General features: G+C 39.2%; 1 protein-coding gene across 1 annotated transcript in view; it reads right to left on the reverse strand.

Moving 5' to 3' along the window:
• The window catches only part of LOC124156973, a 158,337-nt gene extending 146,410 nt beyond the window's left edge, over nt 1-11,927 (reverse strand). Inside the window, exon 1 of the mRNA XM_046531417.1 lies at nt 11,262-11,927. Within this exon, the coding sequence (XP_046387373.1) occupies nt 11,262-11,303 (42 nt within the window). The 5' untranslated portion in view covers nt 11,304-11,927. The remainder of the gene's footprint in view (nt 1-11,261) is intronic.
• Nucleotides 11,928-27,991: the final 16,064 nt, after the last annotated feature.

Genomic DNA, 27,991 nt, shown 5'->3' on the forward strand with positions numbered 1-27,991 from the left:
TGGTTACACGGTACATTAACACGAACCAGTTAATGTACATTTGGATACGTTTGTAACAGAACATTTACGAATGCATGAACCAAATTAGAAGAGGTTCTATTTTCTGTGCATGCATTTTGGTGTTCATTCTTGCGTTAATAACGTTAAGACATTACACCCGTACATGCTAATTTATAATTCGTGTAACCAGGCCTTAAGACTTAGCCTATTATATTATTATAGTGATGAAGCCAGCCACAGAGGATGGGGGGGAACTAACTCCCTCTCCCACTGTCATCTTCCTCCCACTCCCATCCCAATGATAACTGCGAATAACAAAAGATGAAGGTAAAACGGGAGCAAGCAGAGCGTACTCAAGGCCATAAATCACATAAATGCATGGACATAACTGGCTTCAGGTGTTGTAGATCTGACACACATCTTGTATTTTTAGTTTAATGAACAGATAATACAAAACATAATAGTTAATGATCGCTCAGAGGTGCATCACCCTCGAGAAATATCTGTCGTAAAACCGAGCGTACACAGTGGAAGGAACTTTTTGACCTTGCAAAATCCGATTTATTTTACATGTAACACATATGCCAATTGGCAGTACAAGGACTATCACTCGCAAAAACGCCATTCTCGTAAAATGCCGTACCAGCAAAACCGGGCTTCCACTGCATAAAGAAATGAAAAATTGAATAAGGCATGAAACTAAGAGGGAAAGGGAGGCTTGGTGGAAAAGACAGTGTGAGGACATGGACAAGTTTCAGAAGGAAGGAGAGGTAGGCACTTTGTACACAAAAGCTAAGTTGCTATAGAACAGAAAATGAGGCCAAGCAATGTATAAACATAAGGCTAAAGACAGAAGGATGCTAACCAAGTGAGAAGAGGTACAGAGTAGAGTAGAGTATCTGTATGGTGGAAGGAACAGGCCGGAGGGATTGACTTTAGAGGAGGAAAGTGCAGTGGAGGAGGATAAATATATGGCCAGGGGATCTTAGATGCTGAAATCTAGAGAGCCCTTCATTACATGAAGGCTAGGAAAGCTGTGGGCATGGAAAAAATAGAGTGTGAGCTTCTGAAGAATCTATGTAGGGAAAGTAGGAAGGATTTATCAAACTAGTACCAAGGAACTATGAGGAGGGATGTTGGCCAGAGGATTTTGTGAAGACTAGGACGTGCATTCCTGTTTGGTGGATTTCGAAAAAGCATTTCATAGAGTGAACTGGGTAAATTTAATGAATATTCTCAAAAAGATAGGCTTAGATTAGAGGGATAGATGACTCATTTGTAATGCTTATACGGCCCAGGCTGTATAAGGGAGGATAAAAGAGGAGGAGGAACGTGGTGGATATGGTGGGTGTGGAGAGACAGCTTCTGGATGAGATACGGAGAAGACAGAAGGTATGGACAGAGCACTAAGCTGGGAGGGGATGTTGAAAACAGGGTAAGAGGGTAGAATGTTAGGAAAACTTGGGAGAGGAAGGAAACGAATAGGTTTATAGTAGGGATGGGTCGAATAGTAGATTTCTCGAATTCGAATATCAAATCATTGCTCGAATATTCGAATACATCGAATTTCGAACACCTCGAATACTAAACTATGAATGTGAGAATGTTTGACTAGGTCGCATATGCAGCAGGAAACCCAAGTAATTGTGATTGCCTTTAAAGGATTCAAACAGCTGATTAATGGAATATTTTAATTTTATGTAAACAATAGGGTAGTTTCCTTCATTAAAAAAAACAAAAGGCATTGATTGCGATTCGGTACCCACAATTACTGTATTCATAATACACAAATTACTTGGTTTTAGAAATCCCAGTTTAGACAAATGTTAAATGGTCAATTTTAGCTGCATTTGAAAAAGGCCAGATTGGTGCCCATGCGATGCCGCTCCACGTGACGCCACAGGAACCTAGTTGTTGAGGAACTATTTCTTTTGTTTGTATCCATGCGCTCACTCCGGCCGGCCAAGGGAGTCAGTCTTGTGGTCAGTCAGCCTCGCGCAATCGTCTTGGGTGGACGTGTGGGACAGTTCCCAATCCTTTCAAGATCATTTAGTTTACTTTGTGCTCTTCTTACTAGTGTAATTTCATTAAAGGAATCCTGATAACAAACCAGCATTTAAATTAATACAGTCCACTATAATTCAATACCCAAACATTTTGGTCCTTTGTCAGCGGATTCTTCTTGAAAAATTACGCACACGCATTGCGTCGTAAGAATCGAGCCTTTAGTTCCCCTTATCATCCCAAGCAGCTGGCCGCAAGGGGAAGTGACCAGCCCGGACTGAATGCCGTGCAGAAGAGACACGCAGCCGCCTTCTATCTCCGCTATCGCCGACGAGATACGCGCCGTGTCGAACAAGTGCCGACTCAACTCAACACCCCATCCCTGTTCGTGTGGCGCCGCACTCAAATCAGAGGCTCATCCAAGGTCAGATCCTTCCATTCCTAAACCTTTTTAGTCATTTTCCCATATGATGGATTCAATAACAAAGGGCAAATTAATAAAGCAAAGGGGCGTGATTAAGGGAAAATTAACACGTGCTCTCAACTACGTCAACTCATTCTCCGTGAATGATAAGCTAAAAAATTTACATGCTAGGCAAGCCAAACTTAGAGAAATATGGGATCAATACGATGAAGTCCAGTTACGCTTAGAAATTGAGGATGAGGAAGACCATGGCGCGGACAGAGAAGATTTTGAACGCATTTATTTTGAAGTCGAAGGGAATATTATGACCATAATTAATTCCCAGCCAATAGTGAAACATGAATCTTCGAATAAATCTGAGCGATCGAGCCAATCCAATCAAAGTGAGACGCCAGATATGAATAACATAAAATTGCCACGCATAACACTGCCTAACTTCAACGGAGAGTTAGGAAGCTGGAATCAATTCAGGGATACATTTGAAAGTCTAGTTGTGAATAATCAACTACTTTCTGAGGTACAGAAGTTCCATTATTTACTATCTGTGCTAAAGGGTCAACCAAAAGAGCTAATTCAAAATCTACCTGCAACATCAGCTAACTTCAAGGTGGCATATGAAATCATCTGTGAACGATACAACAACAAAAGATTAATTGCAATGCAGCATGTCAGAGCTCTACTTACGTTACCAAGTGCTCACAAGAATTCGGAACCAGAAATTAGACAATTAATTAATCAAGTGGTTAGCAATAAAAAAGGATTGGAAGCAATGGATCTACCCATTCCTATTGGAGGACTTGCTGATTTCACAAATGATTATGGAAAGGTTGGACAAAAATACAAAAATTGAGTTCGAATGGAGGTTCGATAACCATGATTTTCCCAGTTTAGAAGATTTGAAACAATTTCTGGAGGGAAAATGTCAAACTCTGCAGTTAGTACATGCTGAAAAACCAAATGGTAGTGAAACGGAGGATAAGTTTAAACAAAACAAGAATCACAAGAACTTTAAGCAGAGTTATGTAAACACCATCACTGCATGTGTAGTGTGTAAGGGATTGCATGCCTTATTCAGATGCAATGAATTTATTTCAATGAGTGTTCAAAGACGAATTGGAATAATCAAGCAGCATAAATTGTGCAACAACTGCTTAAGAGGGAATCATTATGCAATGGAGTGAAAATCGAAACGCTCATGCTTCAAATGTAATCGACATCACCACACCTTGTTGCACCAAGACAAGCCACACCACGTCGAGTCACCAAGAGTCAATTCAGAACAGACAGGAACGTCAGGATCAAGAAACCCGTGCTTCAGCACAGCCTCACCTGAGTTATTACACAATGAGAAGAAAATCAATATCGCAAGTATTACTGAGCACAGCCGTCATCCAAGTCAGAGACAAGACTGGACGGTGGGTCAATTGTCGAGCCTTACTTGACAGTGGCTCACAAACACATTTCATTACTGAACATTGTGCACAACTTTTGGGAATACGAAAGAAAAGAAACCATATCCCACTACAAGGATTCAATAGCATCACGTCATCAACCACTCACAGTGTGGACATAGAAATCAAATCAATAACGACTGATTTCACTGCTAAATTGAATTGTGCTGTACTTCCAAAAATTACAGGCAATTTACCAACAACACTCATCTCTTGCAAGAATCTAGGTTTGCCAAGAAATATTCAATTAGCTGACCCAAGATTTAATGAACCACAAAAAATCAACATCCTAATTGGAGCAGAACTGTTTTGTAAGTTACTGTTGCCAGAGCAAAAGACCAGACCTGGACCATACCCAGTTCTTCAAAATACAAAATTGGGTTGGATCATAAGTGGAGAGTATAAAACAGATCAAGACCAAGTAAATCAGACTCAACAACTAACTTTGCTTGCAAGAAGTGATTCCATGCTGGAACAACAGTTAAGTAAGTGGTGGGACATCGAAGAAATGGAACAACCAGTTCATTCTAAGGAGGAACAGCTTTGTGAACAACATTTCACAATTCATACAGTACGAGATGACAAAGGCCGCTTTATTGTAAGACTACCAACAAAAAACGGCATTGAAAATCTAGGAGACTCTCGAGAAACGGCACTGCTGAGATTTCACCAAATCGAAAGAAGATTGGAAAGGAACATTGCCTTGAAGAAGGACTATACGAACTTCATGCAAGAATATGAAGAGCTTGGACATATGATATTGAGTACTGAAGAAGGAGGAGTCAAATATTATCTTCCACATCACCCGGTGTTCAAGGAAGTAAGCTCTACAACAAGACTACGAGTCGTCTTTGATACATCTACGCGTACAACCAATGGAAAATCATTAAATGATATGCTACTTGTCGGACCCACAATTCAACAGGACCAATGGTCTACCACCATGAGATTTAGGTTTCATCCAGTCGCCTTGACAACTGACATATGAAAGATGTATCGTCAGATACTGATGCATCCTCAAGTAGTGTCTGAAGTCAATGTAAGTGTGCCAATCTAACTACAACAGTGTTGCGCTTTCAACTTCCATACCTCACACTGGAGGAGATGCAGGGGGTTTCACTACGATGTTAACTCCCACGCTTTAAGGCCTGGTTACACGGTACATTAACACGAACCAGTTAATGTACATTTGGATACGTTTGTAACAGAACATTTACGAATGCATGAACCAAATTAGAAGAGGTTCTATTTTCTGTGCATGCATTTTGGTGTTCATTCTTGCGTTAATAACGTTAAGACATTACACCCGTACATGCTAATTTATAATTCGTGTAACCAGGCCTTAAGACTTAGCCTATTATATTATTATAGTGATGAAGCCAGCCACAGAGGATGGGGGGGAACTAACTCCCTCTCCCACTGTCATCTTCCTCCCACTCCCATCCCAATGATAACTGCGAATAACAAAAGATGAAGGTAAAACGGGAGCAAGCAGAGCGTACTCAAGGCCATAAATCACATAAATGCATGGACATAACTGGCTTCAGGTGTTGTAGATCTGACACACATCTTGTATTTTTAGTTTAATGAACAGATAATACAAAACATAATAGTTAATGATCGCTCAGAGGTGCATCACCCTCGAGAAATATCTGTCGTAAAACCGAGCGTACACAGTGGAAGGAACTTTTTGACCTTGCAAAATCCGATTTATTTTACATGTAACACATATGCCAATTGGCAGTACAAGGACTATCACTCGCAAAAACGCCATTCTCGTAAAATGCCGTACCAGCAAAACCGGGCTTCCACTGCATAAAGAAATGAAAAATTGAATAAGGCATGAAACTAAGAGGGAAAGGGAGGCTTGGTGGAAAAGACAGTGTGAGGACATGGACAAGTTTCAGAAGGAAGGAGAGGTAGGCACTTTGTACACAAAAGCTAAGTTGCTATAGAACAGAAAATGAGGCCAAGCAATGTATAAACATAAGGCTAAAGACAGAAGGATGCTAACCAAGTGAGAAGAGGTACAGAGTAGAGTAGAGTATCTGTATGGTGGAAGGAACAGGCCGGAGGGATTGACTTTAGAGGAGGAAAGTGCAGTGGAGGAGGATAAATATATGGCCAGGGGATCTTAGATGCTGAAATCTAGAGAGCCCTTCATTACATGAAGGCTAGGAAAGCTGTGGGCATGGAAAAAATAGAGTGTGAGCTTCTGAAGAATCTATGTAGGGAAAGTAGGAAGGATTTATCAAACTAGTACCAAGGAACTATGAGGAGGGATGTTGGCCAGAGGATTTTGTGAAGACTAGGACGTGCATTCCTGTTTGGTGGATTTCGAAAAAGCATTTCATAGAGTGAACTGGGTAAATTTAATGAATATTCTCAAAAAGATAGGCTTAGATTAGAGGGATAGATGACTCATTTGTAATGCTTATACGGCCCAGGCTGTATAAGGGAGGATAAAAGAGGAGGAGGAACGTGGTGGATATGGTGGGTGTGGAGAGACAGCTTCTGGATGAGATACGGAGAAGACAGAAGGTATGGACAGAGCACTAAGCTGGGAGGGGATGTTGAAAACAGGGTAAGAGGGTAGAATGTTAGGAAAACTTGGGAGAGGAAGGAAACGAATAGGTTTATAGTAGGGATGGGTCGAATAGTAGATTTCTCGAATTCGAATATCAAATCATTGCTCGAATATTCGAATACATCGAATTTCGAACACCTCGAATACTAAACTATGAATGTGAGAATGTTTGACTAGGTCGCATATGCAGCAGGAAACCCAAGTAATTGTGATTGCCTTTAAAGGATTCAAACAGCTGATTAATGGAATATTTTAATTTTATGTAAACAATAGGGTAGTTTCCTTCATTAAAAAAAACAAAAGGCATTGATTGCGATTCGGTACCCACAATTACTGTATTCATAATACACAAATTACTTGGTTTTAGAAATCCCAGTTTAGACAAATGTTAAATGGTCAATTTTAGCTGCATTTGAAAAAGGCCAGATTGGTGCCCATGCGATGCCGCTCCACGTGACGCCACAGGAACCTAGTTGTTGAGGAACTATTTCTTTTGTTTGTATCCATGCGCTCACTCCGGCCGGCCAAGGGAGTCAGTCTTGTGGTCAGTCAGCCTCGCGCAATCGTCTTGGGTGGACGTGTGGGACAGTTCCCAATCCTTTCAAGATCATTTAGTTTACTTTGTGCTCTTCTTACTAGTGTAATTTCATTAAAGGAATCCTGATAACAAACCAGCATTTAAATTAATACAGTCCACTATAATTCAATACCCAAACATTTTGGTCCTTTGTCAGCGGATTCTTCTTGAAAAATTACGCACACGCATTGCGTCGTAAGAATCGAGCCTTTAGTTCCCCTTATCATCCCAAGCAGCTGGCCGCAAGGGGAAGTGACCAGCCCGGACTGAATGCCGTGCAGAAGAGACACGCAGCCGCCTTCTATCTCCGCTATCGCCGACGAGATACGCGCCGTGTCGAACAAGTGCCGACTCAACTCAACACCCCATCCCTGTTCGTGTGGCGCCGCACTCAAATCAGAGGCTCATCCAAGGTCAGATCCTTCCATTCCTAAACCTTTTTAGTCATTTTCCCATATGATGGATTCAATAACAAAGGGCAAATTAATAAAGCAAAGGGGCGTGATTAAGGGAAAATTAACACGTGCTCTCAACTACGTCAACTCATTCTCCGTGAATGATAAGCTAAAAAATTTACATGCTAGGCAAGCCAAACTTAGAGAAATATGGGATCAATACGATGAAGTCCAGTTACGCTTAGAAATTGAGGATGAGGAAGACCATGGCGCGGACAGAGAAGATTTTGAACGCATTTATTTTGAAGTCGAAGGGAATATTATGACCATAATTAATTCCCAGCCAATAGTGAAACATGAATCTTCGAATAAATCTGAGCGATCGAGCCAATCCAATCAAAGTGAGACGCCAGATATGAATAACATAAAATTGCCACGCATAACACTGCCTAACTTCAACGGAGAGTTAGGAAGCTGGAATCAATTCAGGGATACATTTGAAAGTCTAGTTGTGAATAATCAACTACTTTCTGAGGTACAGAAGTTCCATTATTTACTATCTGTGCTAAAGGGTCAACCAAAAGAGCTAATTCAAAATCTACCTGCAACATCAGCTAACTTCAAGGTGGCATATGAAATCATCTGTGAACGATACAACAACAAAAGATTAATTGCAATGCAGCATGTCAGAGCTCTACTTACGTTACCAAGTGCTCACAAGAATTCGGAACCAGAAATTAGACAATTAATTAATCAAGTGGTTAGCAATAAAAAAGGATTGGAAGCAATGGATCTACCCATTCCTATTGGAGGACTTGCTGATTTCACAAATGATTATGGAAAGGTTGGACAAAAATACAAAAATTGAGTTCGAATGGAGGTTCGATAACCATGATTTTCCCAGTTTAGAAGATTTGAAACAATTTCTGGAGGGAAAATGTCAAACTCTGCAGTTAGTACATGCTGAAAAACCAAATGGTAGTGAAACGGAGGATAAGTTTAAACAAAACAAGAATCACAAGAACTTTAAGCAGAGTTATGTAAACACCATCACTGCATGTGTAGTGTGTAAGGGATTGCATGCCTTATTCAGATGCAATGAATTTATTTCAATGAGTGTTCAAAGACGAATTGGAATAATCAAGCAGCATAAATTGTGCAACAACTGCTTAAGAGGGAATCATTATGCAATGGAGTGAAAATCGAAACGCTCATGCTTCAAATGTAATCGACATCACCACACCTTGTTGCACCAAGACAAGCCACACCACGTCGAGTCACCAAGAGTCAATTCAGAACAGACAGGAACGTCAGGATCAAGAAACCCGTGCTTCAGCACAGCCTCACCTGAGTTATTACACAATGAGAAGAAAATCAATATCGCAAGTATTACTGAGCACAGCCGTCATCCAAGTCAGAGACAAGACTGGACGGTGGGTCAATTGTCGAGCCTTACTTGACAGTGGCTCACAAACACATTTCATTACTGAACATTGTGCACAACTTTTGGGAATACGAAAGAAAAGAAACCATATCCCACTACAAGGATTCAATAGCATCACGTCATCAACCACTCACAGTGTGGACATAGAAATCAAATCAATAACGACTGATTTCACTGCTAAATTGAATTGTGCTGTACTTCCAAAAATTACAGGCAATTTACCAACAACACTCATCTCTTGCAAGAATCTAGGTTTGCCAAGAAATATTCAATTAGCTGACCCAAGATTTAATGAACCACAAAAAATCAACATCCTAATTGGAGCAGAACTGTTTTGTAAGTTACTGTTGCCAGAGCAAAAGACCAGACCTGGACCATACCCAGTTCTTCAAAATACAAAATTGGGTTGGATCATAAGTGGAGAGTATAAAACAGATCAAGACCAAGTAAATCAGACTCAACAACTAACTTTGCTTGCAAGAAGTGATTCCATGCTGGAACAACAGTTAAGTAAGTGGTGGGACATCGAAGAAATGGAACAACCAGTTCATTCTAAGGAGGAACAGCTTTGTGAACAACATTTCACAATTCATACAGTACGAGATGACAAAGGCCGCTTTATTGTAAGACTACCAACAAAAAACGGCATTGAAAATCTAGGAGACTCTCGAGAAACGGCACTGCTGAGATTTCACCAAATCGAAAGAAGATTGGAAAGGAACATTGCCTTGAAGAAGGACTATACGAACTTCATGCAAGAATATGAAGAGCTTGGACATATGATATTGAGTACTGAAGAAGGAGGAGTCAAATATTATCTTCCACATCACCCGGTGTTCAAGGAAGTAAGCTCTACAACAAGACTACGAGTCGTCTTTGATACATCTACGCGTACAACCAATGGAAAATCATTAAATGATATGCTACTTGTCGGACCCACAATTCAACAGGACCAATGGTCTACCACCATGAGATTTAGGTTTCATCCAGTCGCCTTGACAACTGACATATGAAAGATGTATCGTCAGATACTGATGCATCCTGAAGACCAAGGACTACAAAGGGTCCTGTGGCGGAAAGATCCAAATGAGGATCTACAGGAGTATAAACTCACCACAGTAACTTACAGCACAGCAGCAGCGCCATTCCTGGCAGTGAGATGTTTGCAGGAATTAGCAATGAGAGAACGAGAAAACTATCCCGAAGCAGCAGAGGCCTTGACAAGAGATTTTTACGTGGACGACGGTTTAACTGGATCAGATACTCCAGAAAGTGCAATCAAACTACAAAGGGAACTACAAGAATTATTAGAACTAGGAGGATTTCAACTCAGAAAATGGTGCAGTAATGACAGGAAGGTGTTGGAAGCCATTCCAACGCAATTAAAAGAGCTAAACCATTCGTTGGCAGATGATGATAGTCAGATGGTGAAAACACTAGGTTTGAAATGGCTACCTAAATCTGATCAGTTTGTTATTGTGAATTCAATCCACAAACCTCTATTGCCAGTTTTGGATTCATACTGCACGAAAAGGAAAATTCTCTCTGTAATATCATCAACATTTGATCCCTTAGGATTAGTGAGTCCAATCACCATAACCTTCAAAATATTCATGCAGAAACTGTGGCAGTGCAAATATAATTGGGATGAAAGATTACCATGTCAACTATTACAAGAATGGTTTTCTCTATGTAAACAGATCCCAGCAATGAATGACATTATGATTAATCGTTTCGTGCTAACAAGAGCGGTTAAATAAGATCGATTGAATTACATGGATTCTCAGATGCTTCTGAGAGAGCTTATGGGGCATGTATTTACATCCGATCTACCAATCAAAACAATGAACACACAGTGCATTTGTTGTGCTCAAAGTCAAGGGTAGCGCCCATTAAACAAATAACTCTCCCAAGATTGGAACTATGTGGAGCATTACTACTATCAAGATTAATGAAGAAACTGCAGAAAACGCTCATATTCATAAAATTGACAGCGTACATCTATGGACAGATTCAACAGTAACCTTGGCATGGGTGTCTGGATGTCCGACGAAATGGAAAACATTTGTTGCCAACCGAGTGGCTGAGATACAGAGCAGTACAAAAGACTGGAAGCATGTACCATCTCAAGACAACCCTGCTGATCTTATTTCCCGCGGAATATCTGCCGAAATGCTACGTGAGTGTTCCTTATGGTGGGCGGGTCCAGATTGGCTGAAACAAGATCCAAGTAATTGGCCGCAAGGACGTAAGGAAGAGTGCTTAGATGATATTCCCGATGAGAGAAATGCAATCATTTGTTTAAATGCATGCAAGGTTGAAAGGCTATTCATTCATAATTATTCAACCTTTACCAAATTACAGAGGGTAACAGCCTACCTGCTGCGATTTGTTTCCAATTGTCAACGGAAGAAACAGCATTCCTCTGCATCACTGACCCCGCATGAGTTGAAGGCAGCAACAAGAAAACTTGTCAAAATTGCACAAGTTGAATCATATTCATCTGATATGACTTCATTAAAGGAAAACAGCGTCGTAAATGGTAAGAGTAAACTCAAGCAGCTACTTCCTTTTCTAGATGGTGAAGACATATTGAGAGTAGGAGGGAGATTGCACGCGGCAGAATTACCATACAATTCTAAACATCCTATGATACTTCCACCAAGGCATCATATCACAAAATTGCTGATTGAATATGAGCACCAGAGACTACTACACGCAGGACCTCAGCTGATGATAGCTTCACTTAGAGAAACCCTTTTGGATACAAAGGATTAGGCCAGCAGTCAAGGCAGTGAATTCAACACGAATTATCACCCCATCTCCTCGTGCAAGGCCACAGATTCTTTTCTGATATCACTCGATGTGAAGTGCAGCTCACACACCTAAAATTAATAAATAAGAAAATAGCAACTAAATTACTGTCATTTCATTTTCAATTTAAGGCATTTCTGAACGAGAAATACATCTAATGACTTGGCTGGAAAATATAGGAGATAAATATACATACCTCAATGATTTTTTTTATATAAAACTAGATATAAGCATAAGATAATTTGAGATGATGAAGGCCGGACACAGTTAAATTCCGGTTCATTGCACCACTCATGATTATAAGAGAAAAACGCATATTTTCACTCACGGCGGTTCATCCACACTACTTAATAACATATACAAGTTCCTGACGAGACTCGATGAATTACTCATCATTGCTTTCCATGCAACTCATTAAGTGATCATTCAAAGAAAGTTATCAAAAATCCTATCTTTGTGTGGATATGTTACAAACATTGAATCCGCAATCATCTGACAAGCAAAAGATTTGTAAAAAAATTTCAATATCTCCTACCATCACCTGCTAAATACTTCCTTAAGGCTGCCGGGTACATCAGGCACTTCTGAGATGTGGACTCTTCCACCCACTCCTCAAAAACTCGGCCTCGTGGCTAACGAGCCTAGCCGACTAGCGAGCGGCCTTGGAGTAGAGGGAGGGTACATAGGGGGCAGTGTTTAGGGAAGGGAGGGGAGGCGGTGTGGAGGGGATGGGGTTTAGATGACTGAAATTTTGGGAACCCTCTCGCCAACTTGGGACTTGGGTTTGTGACTGTTGAACACCTAGGTAGCCGAGTGTCACCGCGCTTAGTCTCTCCGCCGCATGGAAGTAGATGTATCTCAAGGCATCACGGCGGTCTTCGAGATTGGGAAATGGATATTATTTACGGAAGTGTAGAGCACAGAGATTAGTGAGATTTCGTCTCCAAAAATCCGGAAGTATTCAAATATAAAAAAATTGATTTGGTTACTAATTAAAGCAATCTCCTGTAGTAGCGATATAATTCGGCAAGTAAGAATTGAAAGGTACAATTTTATTATTCCTTGACATTTTCAGAATATCGTTTGTTCTTCATGGTATTTCAACCCGTCAAAATATCTTAGAGATTTCGTTTTCAATGAAAAACTTAACTCCCGATACATAAAAAATTAATTTCCCACTTTTTCCAATTAAAACATTTATGGAAGAAGGTAAAATGTTTTTAACTTCTCCGCCATGAGGTTTTCCCATAAAACCTTGTCCCTCTAATTTCTTTCTTAAATAAATCCACGTGGAATACAAAAGAAATATTCTGTTTCCTCTGTATTTCATAAAAACCTGTGATATTCGCTTCAGATAAATATTTCCTTCCCGGATTTCACAGTAATCATCAAGTGGAGAATCTCGGGAGGAAATTTCTTCTACCTGGAGGCTGCAACTGGACGTTAGGGATGACGAAGACGCGTGTTGTGGTATTTTAGGCACTTTTACAATTTTCACAAATATAATTCGTACAAAAATATGCGTCAAAATGTATGTATTATTACTAGTGATGGGTCGATTCCAAAATTTTATTGATTCCGATCCCGATTCCGAATCTGACTTTTCGATTCCGATTCTACCGATACCGATTCCATCGATTCTGACGCCATAGGCTCCAAGAAAAAGACCACTTATAGCTACAAGGGAGAGCCCTGAGTAAAGTCATATTCACAGTTATAATTAAGATTAAATAATACTTATATGAATTGAGTAATATTTGGCCCTTTCAAATTCTCAAGCAGAAAAACCAACATGTTCATGTTCAGCCAGCAGGTTTTGGTGTCTCCATGTTAGAGTATTACTGCCTGCAGAAAATTGCCTTTTGCTACATAATTGTGTGGCTGGGCAAGTACTTTCTTCCCAAAATTGGAATATTTTAGAAACTTGAAGTACATCATCGATCTTTAAGGATCTTGAATCCTCCTGGAACTCAAGTTGCCTAAGCAAATGAACTAAAGAACTTAGCTTTAGTTTTGTGGAGCCAAAAATATCTATACTTCTCACGTCGTTTAATCAACCTTAAAAACTCTTGTTTTTTTAAGTTCAAGAAAGAAACTAAAAGCTACAAATGAATATCACATTGGACGGACGCAGTAACAAAAAAGGCTAAAAGATGCCTTGTGATGTGAAAACTCTGCTTTCTGCGCGGCTCACCACTGCGAAGGTGGAGAGGGTAAAAGGGTATCGGTTGTTGCCTTTCAAGGAAACAGTTCATTTTCCACTCTCTTAAGCATGTCGACTTAATCTCTTCACTTTAATTCAATACCCGAGCCATATTTCTTATGCATGGGATGGTTCCGAAAAATATCCAATCCTTAGTATTTTCACTCGAGTAATGCGTTAAATGGTCAAGTCGATTTATACATAACCCTTTTTAACACCCTCAGTTTAGTGTTTTAAGTCAATGAAGGCGATTATCCATGCTTTAAATGACAATTTTCAAGACTAAAGTTTTAAAAAACTTGAAAAATTGGCCTCAGTTACCGAGTTCCGCGGCGTATAGCTCAGCCTGGGCGCGCGATTGAAAAATCGCTCTTATTCTTCGCAAACGTTTTTTTTTCCTATGATTTCTGCTTAGTACTCTTTAGAACTAGTACTAGTTAGTAGAACTTTACTCTCTACTTTATATTGTGGTTCAAATTTTCCGAGTTATATTTTTCGTAAACGAAAGATAGTTTCTACTTTATGTCAAATTTCAAGTGAAAAACGGGTCGACCATTTCGCGTTGTGAACCAGACAGATGAAAGCCAAAATCTCCAAAAGTCATTGGAAGTATGGACAAAGCACGAAGTGAAAGGAATATTGCGTTTTTTATTCCATAAAAATCATATCAACGCAACACCACCTGGATAAATTTAAAAATTTTCGAGGATTAACGAGATCGCGCGTGGTTTTGAAAAGTTGGTCATGTTTGGGCCACTGTATCATCACTAAAGCGTCGTATTTATGTAAAATGGCATATAAGTATATATTTGGTAATGATTTATGAGTATTTACGCTAATTTTCATGCCTCTATCCTCAAAAAGGTGATTTTGGACTTCATTCCAGCCTTTTCCGATGTCGGATCGGTGTGCGCCGGGTCGGAAGACGATCGGCCGCCGCGGCTGGCGTAAATGTATTCGGCGCCCACGTCGACAACTATAGAGTGTACAGCAAGCTAAAACTACCAAGCCAAGGCATTAGAATGATTTATCGGCTTTGAAAACTGCATTACTACATGAGTTTCATGATAGCGCTTCCTGTCGGCAGATTGCTGGACGTACTAGCCTCGAAAGCCCTGTAACCGTAACTGACTCGACTCGACATTTGTAATGCTACTCGAAACACTGGAGTTGAGTACCAACTACTCGACTCGACTCAATCTTTCGAGTACTCGCAAATCCCTAGAAGATAATGTGTTTTGTTGTTACGACAACGCGGCGCGAAAAGTCAAATGACTATTGGAAACGCGGTCATATTTAAATTTGTGGTTTGAAGTACTACTGGAATCGGAATCGATTTTTCACATTGGCAAGTACTCATTTTCGATTCCGATTCTTGACCGAGAATCGAAGAATCGAGGAATCGAACCGACCCATCACTAATTATTACTAAAGTAACCTACCGATCAAGGTAGGTTTGTAATGACTATTTACGAAACATTCTGGCTGTACTTCCTCCTTTCATGGATTTCCTCTTCAATTCACTATGAAATTCCTTTCCATCAAATCTCTTATTTCCTTCCTATCTCTCGTTTACCCGACATTCTTTCCTGTAACACAGTTTTTTCTCCTACTTTACTGTGTCCTACACTTCGTCGTTCTTCCTCTTCTCCGTACGCTTCACTTTCTCCGTTCTTGTCCACCTACTTTTATCTTTTGTCTCTAGCGTAGTTCGTGAATCTTTACGAACCGTATAAATAATAAATTAACCAATTTATTTCTATTTATCCGTGGAATCATCATTAAAAGTACATTCAACATTTCAAATAAATAAGGATAAAGCAGGAATCCCATTTAGGCCTTGCCTGTAGGATACCTCAACACAAATGACAATACGAATTGAAAAAATTAGTAATCTGAGACCAGATACGAAACAAAATAAATGCTTAAACAAATATAATTTTTTTATTAAATCTCAACCTGTAGTGCAAAAAAATAGTTTGAGCATTAAACGCACTATTAGCAAATTATTTTATTTGGACTTTTACATTAAGTTACCATTTATTTAATATTTTAAAAAAAAATATGTCAAATTATTTGATCCTCTTATACTTTCTGACCATCAAGAAAATAATTTTGTCTTACGTAGATAAATGAGCGTTTGAACGGTAAAATTTGGCGTCGGCAAAGTATAAAATTTGTAGATCTGAAGTTTAATAAATTGGTTTCAGGTTCTTTAGGTTTATATCCACTTATGGGGTGGAAAATTTTGAATACTTTGAAAAGGTAATGATGACGTAAATGGAGAACTGTAAATCTATAAATATAGGGAAAGACGGTTCAAATTATATTTTATAGCAATCATTCTATTGCTTTTTGGAGAACATCCGATTGCTCAGATTTTAATACCCCTCCCCAGCAGGTTATCAAGTGGTTTAATTATGATTGCACTAACAAATTATGAATAGTTTTAATAAATTGTGGGTAACAGTTATTGCGAAGGGAGTAAAACGTCGCGTGGATAAATTTAAATTTCCTAGAAATTTGGTTAACTTAATTATGACTTTTAGTCTTCTTGTGAGTAATCCTCATGCCATATTCATCGCATCTCTTGTCCAATGCATCCACTTTAGCCTTCAGCCCTCTCGCTGACTGGCTAATCAACGCCTGATCGTCCGTGAACCTTACTGATTTTACATCTTTTCTCCCACTTCTACTCCAGTTCCCAACTCATCCCACGCTTTTCTTACCATCACCTCAGCATATACTCTAGAATGCAATGGAGATAGTGAACAGTCTTGCCTTACTACTTGGCCAAAGCTTGCCCTCCCAGTTTCTCTGTCCGCTACCTTCACTTGCGCAGCTGGGCCATATGAAGATTACAAATGAGTCGACTATCCCTCCAATTGACGCCTATTTTCTTGAAAATATCCGTAATTTTGTCCAGTCCACTCTATGAAATACTTTATCAAAATCCACGAAGAAGGCAAACACAACCTGATTATAGTCTAGGTTCCTCTTCACCAGCGACCTCATTACCGCAATTGCCTTTTCACTTACCTTTTCTGAATCCAATCTGATCTTCGCCCAAGCAATCGATAGTCCTTTTCTCTGTTCTTCTTTTTAATATCCTCAGTACCACTTTAGCCTTATTGCCCAATGTCGCAAAATCCTCCCGCCAAGACCCTTCCTCATACATCTTGCGTACTAGTTCGAATAACCTTCTCATACCATTCTAACGTAGATTATTCTGCAGCTTACATGGCATATTATCCACCCCCACCGCTTTCCTAGGTTTCATATCAGGGAGAGCTCCCTCGATTTCTGTCTTAGAAGCGGCCTCTTCCTCGGCCCATGATTATGCTACACCACTGCCCCTTCTACATGTTAAACCTTTCCTGCCTGTTTCCGCTGTCATGCAGATCCTCCTCTCTCCCCATCCATCTACTCTGAACCTCGATTTGCTCAATTAGCATCCTTCCATTTTTAGCATTAATTTTTGACATGGCTTGTCCTCTTTTGCCGCCAGATAGCAACTTAACCTTGATGTACAACGCGTCTACCTCTCGTTACTTCTGAATCTTTTCCATTTCCTCTCAATGTCTCTCCTTGTTTTCCACCAATTCTGTCTTACTTCTTGGTTTCTCACCGTAATAGATGATTAATTTTACTTAGAATTCTCCCTGTACTGTGTCTACAGTCTTCCACTTCCTTATTACCGCCATATCTTTTTTAGTTTCCTTCGTTATCCAAGTTTTCTTTGCCATTCGAATCTCCAGAAGTTAGTAATCTCTCCTCATATTCCCATTAAAGTTTTAACATTGTATTTCCTCACCTTCATTTTTTCACAAGTCTTTTGAATATTACGTTTCGTTTCGTTCACCTTAGGGAGAATGTGCTAGATTTTTTATTTACATAAAATAAGTTCTGTAAATTGCTTCCAGTTTATTCGGGGGTTAGGAGGAGGCAGGATTTCGTGGGAGAGTGGTATGGTAAATGTTATTGGACAGTGGTCCGAGGCAGCATTATCAATGGTGCTCGGCGCGATGGTGGTGGGAAGGTTATCGGTTAGGACTAAGTCTAGGATGTCCGGAAGGTGTGGGAAAGGGGGGAAGTGAGTCGGTGAATCAGGAGCGGAAATTTGAATTGTGTGGGAAGCAGCTATTTTCTTCAGGAGCTCACCGTGCAGGTTGGTGGTACGGCAGCCCCAGTCGGTATTTTTGCCATTGAGGTCTCCGCCCAGATGCAAGGATGTTGGGCAAGTTTTTCGATAGTTTTGATGTCACTGACAAGATGCATAAAGTTGTTCATCTTATATACACCCCGTTTTCCGCCTTTTTTGTGGAGGTGTGCCTTAATTGGTCGCGATCTTTGAAGACCCGTTTCCTCGCGCTGGAGAGAGTGTAGCCGTCTTCAAGGTTGATGTTCTTTGTTGTGGTGGCGATTTCAATTGCCTCCCTGATTATTCTCGGGTAGTAGCGGCCTTCTTTGTTCTTCATCAACACTTCAATGGACCTGAGGAAACCAACTGGAACCTTGGCGAAATATCGTCCTAAAAATGGATAAACGCGGAAGAATACCCGGAAAAATCACCAAATATCACGAACAGTTCAAGATAAGCCCATAATAGCTACTCTGTTTTAGGACTTGCGTGATTTGAACTTGTATCGTCTCGGAGGAAGCGTCCAGTGCAACCATATATTCCAATGACTTCTGTCCCAGATTAAAATCATCTTCGGGCAGTTCCAATCCAAGGGAAATATAAGATTATTCCGATAAAAGAAATAAGCATTTGCCATAGTGATTTCATTCTAATTTAACCAGAGGTCCTTCACTCGATACCCATGAAAATGTAACATTATTTGAAACTAATGCCAATTTTTTCGGTTTATAAGGCTTAGTTGATAATGATGAAACTGCGAGCGAACTAGTAGTAAAAACCAAGGGTCTAAGGATTGACGAGAGACGAATAGGACAGTGGGAAGATGAGAATCAAATTATCGCATTTTTATGCTGCAAAATATCCAAATATGCGGTGTTGCGTGGATTGCGATGACGCGAGTGCGGAATCCTTTCCTCACTCGTGCATCCTGTTACCTCTTTAAAAAATTATGGATCCCTGAATCAATTAAATAGGGTGCGATATGATATTCTGTTTAAGTTTAAAATAATGAGAGACACAAAACTAGTCCTAAAATATTTTATCTATTTTTAAGTTTCCAAAAAACGACACTCATTCCACAGAAAAATTAGACCATTACCCTGTATGTAGGAATTACGAATTCGAAAATGCTGCATTATCTTTTGCATTATAACTTACTCATCTAAGTTTCCGTCTCAATTGATCAAATAGACAAAAAAGAAGCCAAGAAAAATTCTATTTTAGGGACCGTAGAGTGCAAGCGTGGGTTGTAAGAGACCGATGTCTTAAATATTTTCCTGGCAATTGACAAATGCATTCACCGCAGAATTAGCATTTTCTATTACAATTACCAATTTAGAATTAGCAAGTTTTCCTATGAATTAAGCAAACATGTTTCCATGCATCATGCATAGTACAAGTTGTCCATGAGTTCTTGACTTGCACGTTATAAAAAACTTCAATTACAAAAAAATTGAAAATTTCGGTGATAGAACACACGGATGTAAATCTGCACGCTGGTACACGGTGCGTAATCTATGACGTGACTCGAGCTATCAAGAATTATATTTGTTACATAATTTTAGGCATTTAAACTAATGAATTTCTTAAAAATAAACATCCGAGACTCATAAATATAAAGCTAATCTTTCATTTTTAGCAGAATTAATGTAATTGATCTTATTTTTCGTATAAAATTATGGCAAGGAAGATTGCACCGATGAGAGGAAACTTTTAATCTCGAAATGAACTGATGTATCAGCGTAAAATGCAGTACTGAAGCGGATATAAACTGACCAGGGTCATTTGTAGCAATCCTCCTCGCTGAGAATAAACCGGCATTACCGATAGCAAATGTACGAAGTATATCTCCTCGCATGCAATGTGGGAAATGCATCTTGGTTGTATTGATACGTTTTTTTTGTAATTACATCGGGACAAAAGATTCAGGGAAAAATCATCATGGTAAGACAGTATTTTGGCAATAGGGTCATGTACTGTTAAATAGTACGTGGCGTTCTGCGCTCCTACCGTGAAACAATTCATGTCCTTGAGCGTGTTGTTGGACAAGATCAAAATTCGGCTCCGAAGCACGCATCTCACATACAAGAGCGACCCTCACGCGGCAAAGAGCAATGACACAGAATTCTCTCCCGCCATACCCGGCAGCTCGGCAGCTGCCGGCGAACTGAAGGAAAGAGACTCCATGCAAGCGTTGTCCCCTTCCACTGCCACGATGAGACTCGCTCAGTGGCTGACGGCGATGTGAACGGGAGAATGTCGCCGCCGTGGAGAGCGCAAAAATAGCGTGCAAAGGTTCGCATAGATTGATTTAGTGCCGCTTCTATGAGGACTACATTAAAATGGTATGGATTAATATGAAGATAAAGGATTATAGTTTATAAAGACTGTAAAAAATTTTGGGTTCCGTCATTATACACGCCGTAGCAGGCAGCCAATTTTACCGAATTTCGTGTTTTTCCGTGGTCAATATTGCAGCGTGAAAAACGAGAAATGAAAAATGACGATAATCTTTTTAAATATCGATCTTTCTTCTTCGTAAATATGCATTCAAATGTTATGTGCATAGAATAACAGAGGCGTCAGACGAATCTGCCCAGACGTCTGCAGCGTAGTTTTTGGACTAGGTATCCGGGAGCCTTAAATCGATGCGACAGATTTTTTCTATGCTACATTGGGCGTAGTCCAGTACACGCTCCCAATGCTCCGAAGCACTGGAAGCGAGTCTTTTCGTGGTCCAGTAGAAGCTACAAAAGCTCCCGTGGCGCTCTCGTACGTCACGCATGACGTCACTATATTCGCTTCTCTCTCGCTACAAACGCTCCCAAGAAATGGCTGGAGCGAACCGGTTTTCAGCGCGAATTTGAACGGGAAGGAAGGCTAAAGAAAATGGTGTTCATAACAATTGTGGACCTGGCCGGCAATAATATGACCATTTGGAGTTGATGGAAGAAGTCGCTAAGATAGCCTGGATAGTAAATGCTAAAACCAAATGGTTAAAGAACTATTCGGGGGATATTACGGTGAGGCAAATGGCTGTAACTCAATGGTTTCACAATTCAGAGTCGCCACGGGCCAGATCGGGGAAGAAATTGAGCGGCAAGACCAAGATATCTTATAAAATTTGTTGTGATAATTAATTATATATAATATTATTTAATTATTTGTGGTTTAAGCTTGAGCTAGCGAGAAGGGGAGATAGAAAATGGCTATTCGAAATTAATAAGACATGTAGTGAGTGAACTTTCCGGTCGAAGCATTCCGTCCGTTACATAAGAATTATGTTAATTTTGTAAGTTATATTGATTTATTTGTTATTTAGATCAATTATTAGTTATTTGAACTTGATATTGCGTGAAATTGAGATAGAATATGACTTCTTAGGTTAGGGTACGTGAACTTCTAGTTAAAGCATTCCGTTTGTTGCTTTTTGGCGGCCAACCTAGGTTTTCTTCAAGCTTTCCCCATGAAGATTGTATTCTCTGTTAAATGATGATATCTTCCTCTAATCTTCAACTGAAGTTTAATCAATTATTGATGTTCGGTTGTATTTTACTTATGTAATTTTCTTTAGGTCAGGTTGATACGCATTGCATTTATGCTTAAGGCTCGTTGTTGACGAGATTGGTTCAAGTGTAGGACTGCTTTTGAGACTGTCATACAATGTCATGAGTGCAATTGATAAATCGCATAAAGGACACTCCACTTAAGGCCTTTTTACACCTACATAAATTCGCACAAGTCTAAATGTATGAACGCGAGAAAGAACACGAAATGTACCGTACGGTTGCGTTGTTGCACGTTAAGTGGTTACACGTGTAACCACTCAACTTGTGCAAATGCATGATCGGCAAATTTAACCTATTTGAGCTAGGTTCATACATTCGTACATGTTCCGTTTCGGTCCACAAAAATAATTCACGCAAACAGGCATTAACTTGTACGTGTATCGTTTAAACGCAGGCTTTTAGGTGAGTTAAGTTAATTAGGCTTATTTTTGGTTTCATTGAAATTTCTATAATAAGGTATTTAATCGGTCTTATCTTCTTTTATATGTATCATATGATCTGCTCTTTATAGTTTAAGTTTATCACCTTGTTGTTAGAGGATTTGCAAACCAGTGGGTAAAATCTTCAGGACAAGCATCGGTCTGCTGTGGTGCCCGATCATGGTATCCAATGAAGATCTAATATTAAATAGGTTTCTTGTGGTGTACCCCATGGTCATATTCTTTTTGTCATTTATATTACTGACCTCTCTAACACGCTAAGTAAAGTACAAGGGGCTATAACAATCCCTAATTCAGACGATTTAATATCCGAGCAGACGATACTAGTAAAACAAACGACTAACAAATGCTACAATCGCTCCAGCCGTGATCCAGTAGGGTAGCACTGGGAGCGATAGGAGCGAAAGTGGACCACGAATCTGTAGCGTCTGAGGGTGCCTTCATAGCTCGGCGTTGCGTACTTGGGGGCGGAGCTAACTCATCGCAGCAAGTTGGAGCCCTTCACAGCTCTGCGTTGCAAAAACAAATGAAAGGCAAAAAGCGTCGGCTCCTAAAAATCGGCCTGTGAGCATACGATCTTAGGATTTCGAACCAAACGCACAATACATATGCTGTTTTCTGCATGTTTACCCAATTTCATTTCTTAAAATGTTCTTCTTAACTATCAATAGCATTTGAAGTTAATATGGCGACCATAAAGTCGTTAATAATGCATGTAGTGATGGCCCTTGCCTATGCATTATTATGACCTTTAAATTTTATTTCCTAACTCGGAATATTCGAAAAATAGCTAATTACATACACTCAATGAACATGAGTAACGTGGAATATTATCAGGAATATTTATTAATGATAACTGTTGTTCAAACAGAGTGTCCTAGTCATGTTATCTAAATAGCTCTAACTGAGTAGATCATGAGGGCACAATTATTGGATATAAAATGGAATTTAAACGACCTTAGTCACCAACAAGCACCTCTCACGCTGTATTTAGCTTTTGATTCCATTTACGGGTATGTGTTACGCTAATCTATGCTCCTCAGTGATTGTAATCTAATTTAGGGTTAACATTTGTCTTATGTTTAGGAAAGATACGAAATATCTAAGCTGAAAACTTCAAAATAATAGTAAATAAAGAAATAAATGGCATTTGCCACTCCCATTAGAGCTAATCTTGCATATTTGTATACCCATAAATAAACACCAATTCGAAATCGTCGGCGTACTGCCGCCTTGACGCAGAGAAAATTGAACAGGTTCAGTTTTTCTGCGACGACGCAGCCAAGGGGGCGACATACCCATAAGGATAATGCGTATAGGTTTTGATACATCAGTGCCATCTATGCCAGTGGTCCAAGGCTGCCGCGAAATTTGAATGGACATCTCGGCGCCTGTTCTTTTACGCGTCACCATAGGGCGTGCTATTCAGGCTTAATAATGCTACTGCGATTGCGAGAAACTTAAAAGCAATGAATGTAGGAAAATCTTCCTGATGAACTTCCCCAGGTTACTTAACTAGTAACCATAATACAAGATTCATGTACAAAGTCAACTGGCGATCTGGTGGTTGGTAAGAATAATGATCTCGGAAACTTACTTCAGTGGACATTGGTATTTATTGATACAATAACTGGTAAAAGAAATACAACGATAACAATTTCAATATGACATACTAGAGATGAAATCTGTGGAAGTTAACAATTCTACAAGCACATGAGATGCACAAGCAACAAATATCAATTACAACATGAGATAGCAGCCTTTGCGTAAAGCCGATGTCCCACGGTCAAATTTGCGTCAAAATATTTTGATCAAAATTTGATGCAACTGACGCGCACCCTGTCCCACGGTCAAAATTTTGTCCAACTGGCTTTTGGTCCTATCGTTTGTACAAATCACCGATTTGTACAAATGGATAGGACAGGTTCTAAATTTTCATCCAATTGGATGAAACCAACCAATCACAGGGCCTTCGACAAAAAAGCATCGCCAAGCGCTGACACACAGGCCAAATACGCTAAACTTATTTATCGTCTGCATGAGTATTTTAATTAATAATTATGTATATTATGGACACAAAAATAAACTTTGTTGTATTCCACACAGTATGCATTAAAAACCCAACCGGTTTCCACCTTTTCAGGTCGTTATCTTAATCGTAAACCTCTAGATAAGGACCTGAAAAGATCGAAACCGGTTGAGTTTTTTCATTAGTATTGTATGGAATACTAAAAGGTTTAGTTTTAAATTTATAATATCACCATACCACGAAGTGAATTCACAAAATATTATTTCAAATATTCAGACGTTCGTGATCGTCTATTTCATCGCCTGGTGTGGCCCTAAAGGTAAATATGGGCAAACATTTGTCTTGGTGATAGGCGATGGAAGCTCTCAACTAGGAAATCCGTAATAATCAGTTGATCTTAAATAGAAAGGAAGCGATCTTTAGAATCGCAATACCAGGAGGGATGTTCTGGAAATAATAAAAGATTTACTTAAGGTATCGAGGCCGAATTTTACGCTTTATGGAAGGCATACAATGCGAGCGAGCAGCTGGAGAAATGACTAATATGAACTGACGATTGTACCTGTGAAACACTACAGCTGCCCGTTTCTATTACTATGATTATAGGATAAGGACCTTATTTTAGAAACTGCTAGATTAGGAGAGAAAAATGTGATTTAAATGCACGCTTACAGCACTATTCATAACATCTCCTCAACCACAATGTCCATCATTTATTAATAACATTTTCCTCGCGGGAATAAACTGCCTCACGTTTGTATCCTGGCGTTTTATTCTGCCCTCAACCTTGCTGATAAGGGACATGAAAATATCCTGACTTGTCGTCAGTTATTATCGATAATAAACGGGAACATCGGCGACCAACTCCTTCTCCTACATCTTTAGCATGCTTATTCCAACGCTTTCATACCCCTTTTCCAGCCAAGGCCAAGTTCAGCATACCTTCTGTTTTCTTTTTTTCGCATCTTTAATGTTCAAGAGGCCTGTTCAAACAATTTCGCCTGCTTAAGAAGAAAGAATCCTCCACCTCCACAAGTTTCCTAGTTGTTTACATAAATATCGTCTTGCGTTTGTTTTTGATCAAAATGAGATGCATCGTGGGACACCCCCAGTCCAGTTGTATCAAAATATTTGCATCAAAATTTTTGGACAAAAATTTTGATCAAAATATTTTGACGCAAATTTGACCGTGGGACATCGGCTTAATAGGAGAAAGATTCCATTACTTAAGTAAACACTCCACAGTTACAGACAAAGAGGGTGACCCAGTATTCCTTGAGGTAGATGTATCTTGCAACACCTCTGGGACAGGGAAAATAATGCTAATCCTGAAACCATAGACCATAACATTACTTCACTAGAAATAAGCATGCAATTTTGAATATCATTTCATGGAAGATAATTATTTAATTATGAAAGGAGAAGGACATTATTTCGTAGGAAGTAGTTCATGACGAGTACCCATTAAGATAGCATATGTCGGCAGAGGAGTCTTAAAATGAAAGGTTCTTGTAAGTTAATATCCATCACTTATACGAAAGAAAGTATCCCAAAAGTAGAAAACAAGAAAAGTGAAGAATATTTTATACCAATGTAGTAGAAATTAAGTTCTTACTTCAAAGGGAAAGAGATTAAAGTTTTAAGAAATGTAAACATCGTAGAACACTTAATGAATAATGCTCAATTAATGACAATTAAACAGTTGAAAGGACAGAGTTGAAATAGCAAATTACATACATAACCAACAAAATGATTAGCATTAAACAAACGAAAGCATAGCACTAGCGATTAATGAGTAGTTTGAACACTAGAAAAACTGCAAGTACAATGAAAAACATATTGAAATATAAGGAATACAAGACACCATAAAATTTTGAAAACATGAGAAAAGGTTAGCTAATCACAGGTTGAAATCAAAATGGAATAATGAAGGAAACAGAATTACTCACACTTTCATCACCAAATACATTTCATACCCACGCAATTTAGCAATAACCAAGATCATTGAGACTCGTATCCTTCATCGAGCACATTCCAAAATCGTAAGGGACACTGTAAGCAATAAAAAAAGTCTGCAGTTAACACTAATGACTATCAATAAGCCTCAATATCACGTTTGTTTACAGCGAGATTCAATATGGCAGCCCCCAGTTCGTTACTGCTCAGAAAAACAGGGAAAACAGGCTACACCAGCGCCTCTATGTTGGGTAGGCCGTTGGACCACTGGGGCTCCGGAAAAACTTAGACCATATAAGAACTAGACCCGCCATTCCCCACCCCTACCCATGTCTCGCCGTGTGGCCAACATCTCCCCTCCGCTCCCTTCCTTCCCCGCCCACTTTTAAAGGGGCGTGACGTAACGGTTGGGACGCTCATCGTCGTAGCGCATGGCAACGAATGGGGATTCACTGTATCACTGCGGTATTTTGACCATTTTCTTCACGATTTTTCAATTAAAAGTACTATTATATATTGCGTTATGTACGAGAAGTATTCTCTCAGCCATGGTTGGATTGGTGAACTTACAATTAATAAACAGTGGCCTTTTTCGGCATTGGCAGCGACGAAAAAATATTGTGGCAGTAAAATGAAGACAAAGCCCTATGTAAACTTCCGCAGATTTTTTTCTTATCTCGTTAGCGATCTAGCATCATTCGGAACATCGTTATGAAAACATGAAATCTTGCACAAAAGTTGTAAACGGGGGAATTTTAGAGAGGAAAAGGGTCATGGTGTAAAGAATTTGCCGGTCGTCCACGAAGTAACGCGGCAACGCCTTCGCATATAGTAATTTTTAAACGGTCGATTATGCGATGCAAATTGAACTGCGCGCTAGTGCTATTAAAAAGTGATGTCAACAAATCAGCATTCTTATGATTTAGGTAAGTAATTTAGTTATTTCATAAATGCATATTTTTTTACTTAGCAGACAGCTCTCGTGTTATTTATATTTTGCGATGGTGGAAAAAGGTCTAGCGCCGGCTTTGCAAGTGACACCTACGATTTAAGTTCGCTACGGAAAATTCTGGGAATAAATAATACCTATTAACATATTTATAATTAGAAAGAAAGAGAGGATTGGATTAAAATAATTTTAAAAATAAATTTGCTATAAAACAATCAATTATATGTAATTCATTGAATAACTTATTAAATATTTTCATGTAATGTTGTACGTAAATTCGTACATATGTACTTACAGAGTTTTCAATTAAATTTTTTTAAACAATTTACGACATAATTTAATTTTTTATATTCTTGTCACAATACATAAGAAAAGAGGATGCGGATTCAAAAATCATCTAAGAAGTGAATCTCATTTTATTAAAAAATCCAGAAGCGATTACTCTGTCAAATGTGTGAAATATAACGGATAATTTTCTATTTTTCACGGCAGTATGATATTTCGAAGCACTTGGAGACGCAAGAGCATAAAAGATATTTAAATACTGCTGCATCTTCCTCCAAAATACAGAAATTTTTAGTAAAAACAATTTATGGAGACGAAGAAAAGAAACTAGCATTAGCAGAAGGATGTCTTTCCATTCTATTTTTCATAGTCTTTCCTTCAGATGTAAGGCCTGTACATCACAATTTATCAAATCGGTTTTGCAGCGCACATATTTATGTCATAACGCCGTTCAAACAGCTGCTGTTTTGTTGCCCGCAGATATGGAAAATATTGTCATTAAAATATATTTTTATTTCTAAATTACACTGTGCGTCTTCAAATGCTGAAAGAATTTTATGAAACTGCGGAAGTCGCATGTATAAGAAAATACTTGGTTACTGTAAAACGCGCTAGTTACCTCTTTCGTCAGCTGTAGATAGAATTTTTAAATTATACCACACTATGAATTCCTACTATCTATATCAGGTTCAATATCCTAAAATTGTAGAAGAGAGTTTTGAA

Source organism: Ischnura elegans, chromosome 4, assembly GCF_921293095.1.
Source record: "Ischnura elegans chromosome 4, ioIscEleg1.1, whole genome shotgun sequence".
NCBI classification, from domain to species: domain Eukaryota; kingdom Metazoa; phylum Arthropoda; class Insecta; order Odonata; family Coenagrionidae; genus Ischnura; species Ischnura elegans.